This window comes from Euphorbia lathyris, chromosome 1, assembly GCF_963576675.1.
Source record: "Euphorbia lathyris chromosome 1, ddEupLath1.1, whole genome shotgun sequence".
Lineage (NCBI taxonomy): Eukaryota > Viridiplantae > Streptophyta > Magnoliopsida > Malpighiales > Euphorbiaceae > Euphorbia > Euphorbia lathyris.
This window is the reverse complement of record NC_088910.1, coordinates 57,506,073-57,512,465: the sequence shown is the minus strand read 5'-3', so window position 1 is coordinate 57,512,465 and position 6,393 is coordinate 57,506,073. Positions and strand designations below refer to the sequence as shown.

Below are 6,393 nucleotides of genomic sequence, written 5' to 3'. Positions count from 1 at the left end.
ATTAGAGAAGTTCAAGTGCATTTTTCTATGTTATTTTTTCTTGATGGTGATTCTTAAAATTAAGTTAAAGCTAGATTTTAATTAGGTTTTATTGTTTAATTAGATTTTCATTTTAATGTCTGATCTGATCTTTAATTGAATTGATTTTAGAGAGAAATTAACCAAGAGGAGAGAGAAGAGAGAGGAAGAAGAAAAAAAAGAAATTAAAGATAAATGGAGAAGATGGTGTATTTGATTTTTATTTTTAATTTTGAGGTTTATTTGTGATAATTAGATAATAAGAAGGACTAATGTATAAAATATATAAATATAAGGACCAAATTAACTCTTTTCCTTTTGACTTTTAACAGTCAATTTGATATGTGTTTGCTAACGGAATGAACCTCAATATACGTGTTTGCTAACGGAATGAACCTCAATATACTTGTTTGTCAACTTTTAAACCACGTAATTTATGTTTGAAAATGGCCCAAACCACAAGGTTTATTTTTGTACTTTCCCCTATAATTTACCCATGAAAATATAGTTTAAACTAAACTTAGTTAAAAATAACTCAGTGTCAAGCCCAATCTGACTCCAATCCACAGACATGTCCTAGTAAATCTAAGGATGTATGCTCTAGGCCAGATGTCCTAGTAATATATATATATATATATATCTAATAAACTTAATTTACTGTCTCATATCATAACTTGAAAATTCCAGTTTCTTCTAAAGAGCAATTACACCTGAACCAGATAGAGTTTTCTAAAGCTACTTGGCAGAATATTATTACTTCAGCACCAAAATGGAAAAACACTTGAAAAGATAGCAGCGTAGATGTTCTGAAAGCACTTAAAACTAAAAGACTGCTGACACTGAAGACCTCACCAGAAACTACGGTAAGTGCTGTGCTGGTTAGTTGTTTTTGTAGTAAAATTGGCAAAGATAAACCCCTTACTAACTTCCTTCTTTTATACAAGATAGTCTATTATTCCTCTACCATCATAACGAGGCCTACTCGAAGGGTTTATCCAGGCGAGCCAGAGAGAGAGAGATAGTCTGAAATTAGTAAAGGAACAAGGACATCAGTGAAGCTTGCTGCCCAATCTAGAGTTTCTTCTTGATATAATCTCAGCTGCCCAACTCTTCCCTAAATCTGTCTGAAATTTTCCTGGAGAGGAAGAGAGAATGTTCTAAACTATGAGCATAAATGATTAACTGTTTTATGCAATCAGATTTTCTAGCAAGGATCTATTTGTTGAGTTGATTGTACCTGCTGTTGAAAGGAAAAATTCATCCAACACCTTCCCATGTTCTGCAAAAGCATGATACCATTGAATGAGATGGAAATTTTAGCTCGGCTACGTGATCAACAGATAAACTCATCTAAATTCTTACCCATTTCATATTCCAAAGCTTGCAAAATCATCTCAACCTAAAAAACACAATAATATTAGATAAAATGCAGAAAATGGTAAATTAAACAAATGCGAAAAAATTGAGATGGAAAAACAAAATAATATAAATTCCAAGAAGTGTTTTCGCACAGTGGGATTGAGATTTGTTATCACATTAATGTGACAAGAGCAAGTTGAAATAGTTCAAAACATTATGTGAACACCAAAATAGTTGGATCATTATAGCCAATGAGGGTTGGTCCGAGTGGTAAGGCGTTGAACCTCTGCTTGACAGGTTTGAGGTTCGATTCCCCACTCCGTCAAAATTCAGTCTTGCATAGCATATAGTTTTCTTGTTAACATCAGATCTTCAACTGTTTTTTATTAAATTAAAATAAACACTCTGGACTACCATGGTACCACCATCAGCACACTAAGTGATGCTTAATTTAAGCATTTAGCTCTGTATCAAGATAAAGCCAATTGATAATGGTTATTTAAACACAATCCTACTTTTTGACAATATAATATTTATTTGAATGCCAAGTTTACATACTTTGTCAAAATCTTTCACAAGGTTGGCCTCTAATGAAGCATTATTTTCATACTCTTCCCACAGTTCCTTGATCTCTTCAGCTGCAGTGAATAAATGCATAAAGAAACATAATTTAATGATTAACTTTTTCCCCTTTCTCTCTCTCTCAAAATAACAAAGGAACAAACAAAAAGAAAAAAAAAACAAAAGATTAAAATGACAATCAATACAATACTGCTAATAAGATAACAAGAGCTACTACATACCCCTCATTCCTCCACCAAGAACTTCGCACATTTCATTTAAAGCTTCTTGCTCCCGTCTACTCTTCTCATGTTTAGGCACACCATCAGATGGCGTTATATCCCCAACGATAGCTATCAAAGTTTAAAGCCCAATTTAAACTTCTAATGCAAAGATAGCAAGGAAAAAAAAGATCAATGTAAAATTGTCAATCATTACTGGCTTCATTATTCAGTCCCTCAAGCCCCAAAAGTTTATCCTTTTTCGTTTTCATTTAAAAAAAAAAAAAGGAAAACTATGATGAAAAGAACATTGATAAACTTATGAGAATCGGAATGTTCTAGCTCTTTGAAAGTACAAGGTACCAACATGGGTTCATAGTATGGTGCTTAGAACATTCTTCATATGTTTCTCTCTAATTGCGGGTTGCATTGCACTGCATCAAATAACAAGCAAAAGAACCAACTCTGTCTTGCTACTGAAAAACCTAAACATTCGATTTGGTGGTCTTAAATCTACTTCACAGTCATTAACCTCAAACTGGGAGTATCTTATTGGTAACCTCCATGAATTGAAGGTGGGAGGTCCCAGTGTCAAAATTGAGCCTCATATAATTCCTGATACCTGGAGAATTGTGTTCTATACCCTCCTGCAAGAGTGAGTCTATTTGTGGTGCCATAAAAGTAGTTCAAGTAAATATTTGGACCATAAGCTGTAAAGAGCACTTTTACCAGATCTATATGGACTCGAAACACAACTAATTAAATAATTACTACCTTAAAGCCACCGCCCGATTCATGCACCCCATACATTTTGCAACTGTATCCATTTCATTTCATTAAAATACAAATGAATATTTCATACCAACTGCTGTTGGAACATTCAAGAAATAAAATAACACCTTCTGCTATATCATGGACGATTGCAATCTTTATGCACCTGTTAAGATAAGAAGGATAAAAGCATCTAATAAATAACAAATACAAGAGGAAATTCAAACTATCTTTTGCCACTTTGCATAACAGAATGGGAAACACAGTTTGCAGACTGATAATTAATTAAAACATCCATGTTTGAAGTCCAGACTCCACACATTTCAGCAACTAGCTAACTTAAGCCATTTAGAACATGCAAACAGCACATTAAAATATCCGTAGAGTAGAATACAATTTTTTTATACACGGTTGCATAAGAATTAACGGCAAAAGATTGCTGCATCAAAAAGGAACAACAGTTTACAGAAGTGGATCCCACAAATCAAAACAACTTACAAGGCCAAACACATTTTAATGCCTTGTGAATTATTGCTTATTATTTATACCAGATTTTTTAAATGATGAACATATCATTTAAGGAGCATGGGGTTCAATGTAATATGATAAAGTCTAACCTTTCTCGGTTCAAACCCGGAAGATCACCAGCAATGAGACCCATCAAAGCCATGCGGTACATATGGTCAGCTATTGATTCAGGACCTTTTATCCCATGATTGATCCATCCTTTCCTTTTTGTGGTCTTGGAGAAAGAGCAAGAGAAAAGATTAGGGACCGGCCTATCTCCAGTTATTAGGCTCATACTATATTGAACATAACAATCAGAAATCTAGGTAGCAAAGATTAGGCATATGTCTAGTTATAAGGCTAATCCTATATAGAACATTTTTTTTTAATTACGTGTATCGAGGGCGAGCCTTGGCGCAATGGTAAACGTTGTTGTCGTGTGACCAAGAGGTCACGGGTTCGAGTCTTAGGAGCGGCCTCTTGCCAAATAAATTGGCAGGGGAAGGCTTGCCCCAGTACACCCTTGTGGTGGGACCCCTCCCCGGACCCTCGCTCAGCGGGGACGCGTAGTGCGACCGGGCCGCCCTTTTTTTTTTAGCCAGTACATGTATCGAGATGGATGTGTGGTCATACGAGAAAGGATCGGGTGAATAATGAAATAATTAGGACAAAAGTAGGGGTTACATCTACTGAGAATAAAATGAGGAAAAACCGACTAAGGTGGTTTGGCCATGTAAGACGAAGAGCGCTTGATGCGCCGGTTAGGAGGACGAGGACCGAAGAGTGGCAAAGGGATGTAGTGGTGATGGGTAGGGGAAGACCTAAGCAAACTTGGAGGAAGGTGATCAAGAGTGATATGAGTTTATTGGGGATTGAGGAAAATATGGTAGTGGATAGGACAGAGTGGAATGGTAGTGGATAGGACAGAGTGGAGGGAGAGAATTTGTGTCGCTGACACGACTTGATTTCACGGTTTTATATGATGGTAGCCGACCCCGAATCATTTCGAGACTAAGGCTTTGTTGTTGTTGTTGTTGTAGCCAGTACATGTATCACATAACAAAGAGAGATGCCTCTTTGATAGCATTGAAACATAAATGAGCATGCACAGAGATAAGTTATTGAAAAATCAACTAGGAAAAGAAAAACACACAACAAGAAGAAATTCCAAACTTCAGTTAATTATGAACAAAGAATGAGATGAGGAAACGGATCCTATGCAATATTAAGTGACTTGAATGATGTGTCAAGTGCCAACTCCCTGTAGCCAAGGCAACTCTATCAGAAGTTACCAGATTGTCAACAGTAAATACTTAAAGCATGGAGATTTTACCATTTTCATTTCTTATAGCTTTTTATGAAGAACATAAATGCTGACCTAAATGAAACATTTTAATTCCATTTCAGTTTTACAACCTTGTTTTTAATGCTTGGCCCCCATGAGGTAATAGAAATTAGGTAGCAAGAATACTGTCATTCAAAACCGAATCTTCAGATGATTGGAAGACAACTTCATCCAATTCTTCCTTGACCCACATAGCGTCTAGAAGTACATCGGATGTGTAATACCCAATTTCATAAATTACAATTAGACCACAAGCTGTATGGTTTTATTGTCGCGACATTTGAATTTGCCCTTTATGTAAGACAATAAACTAAGACATTTGCTTTAGCATGTTACCATTCCAGGCAAAAGTTCCCAGCCAAATAATTGATTTCCATATACGGTCTAATAATCAATGATGTTATTATCTTGGGTTTGATCACATACAACAAAAGAAGTATACAAAAGTGTCATAATTGGATGCAACAATTCCACGATCAAGTAAAATTATCAGAACCTAATCGTTAGGTTAAGAAAAAGTATGCAACTTCGCAAGAAAAGTGAGTGGAAAACGAAGAAGCATTTTCATTCTTTACCTTCAAGCGGTTACACAATGTGAGGAAATCGATTGCGGAAGACGAGGAAGCAGCGGATGAAGCAATCGCAGAATCCGAGTCCACAACAGATCTCAATCGTCCAGACGGGTCAGAAGTAGGAGCTGCGACGATTCTAGGAGACGGGATATTGGTGGAAAAAGAAGGGCGTAAAAGAAGGCGAGGGAAGAAGGGCAGGGTGGAGCGATGAGCTAAAGAACGATACAATGGAGAGGAACAGGGAGTGGATGGATTAACCGCCATTATTGAATCTGTATTGAGGAGATGGGAAGAAATGGGAGAAAGTGAGTTGGGATGAGAAAGTAATGATTATAAATTGAAAAATGGATGGTGTGGTTTTTGAAGGAAGTCCGAATTTGTTGATGTAATATTGTATTGTCTCCAGAGGCAGATTTTGAGTCTGCACCTCCGCGGAGGAGATTTCTATTTTTCTTGTTTATTCCATTCCATCCGCTGTCCAACTCTTGCGTTACCAACTGGTTCAATAATAGGAATAGATAGATCCTTTTTTTTTTTGAATCAAGATAGATCCAATTTTATCAACTTGAAATTTCAAATAGACTTCGATTGAAGGCTTAATATATCAATATCCTTCAATTTGGCTTTAATGAGTAATGAATTTACAAAGCATGTAGTAAATTTCTTCAACTTGTTTAAAATTATTTATCTCTTTTATTCCAATCATTTATTGGCTCTCTCAATTTGTTCTCTAAACCTAATTAGAATGATATGCATTTTCAATTTGTCTAAATACTATATTCTGCTTCCACATGGACTCAATCAAGTTTAAATGACTAAGGCAACATTTTATAAATTCAAGGATCAATACAAAGTTGATTGGCTACTAATATTATATATTAAACCTTGATTGAATGAATGGTTTAGAGGTTACTTAACACTTTGTTTAGATGAGGGACCATTAAAATATGGCACATGAAGAAAATTAAGTGAAGCATGATACTGGTGAATGAAATATCTTGTTCAGTTTGGAAACTAGCTGAGGTAAATGATGTTTAAA

At 35.7% G+C, this 6,393-nt stretch overlaps 1 protein-coding gene across 2 annotated transcripts; it reads right to left on the bottom strand.

Moving 5' to 3' along the window:
• Nucleotides 1-683: 683 nt before the first annotated feature.
• LOC136234252 (uncharacterized) lies at nucleotides 684-5,919 on the bottom strand. 2 transcript variants are annotated; one of them, XM_066024065.1, is made up of 8 exons: nucleotides 5,358-5,919; nucleotides 3,548-3,672; nucleotides 3,059-3,096; nucleotides 2,181-2,291; nucleotides 1,936-2,015; nucleotides 1,381-1,417; nucleotides 1,256-1,297; nucleotides 684-1,175 (listed from the first exon to the last, which is right to left on the bottom strand). In XM_066024065.1, the coding sequence occupies exons 1-8, from the start codon at nucleotides 5,616-5,618 to the stop codon at nucleotides 1,114-1,116; spliced, it is 756 nt and encodes a 251-aa protein (XP_065880137.1). In that variant the 5' UTR covers nucleotides 5,619-5,919; the 3' UTR covers nucleotides 684-1,113. The 2 variants fall into 2 exon arrangements, with proteins under 2 accessions (XP_065880137.1, XP_065880131.1); XM_066024059.1 differs by having other exon boundaries at nucleotides 684-1,153; nucleotides 5,358-5,913.
• Nucleotides 5,920-6,393: the final 474 nt, after the last annotated feature.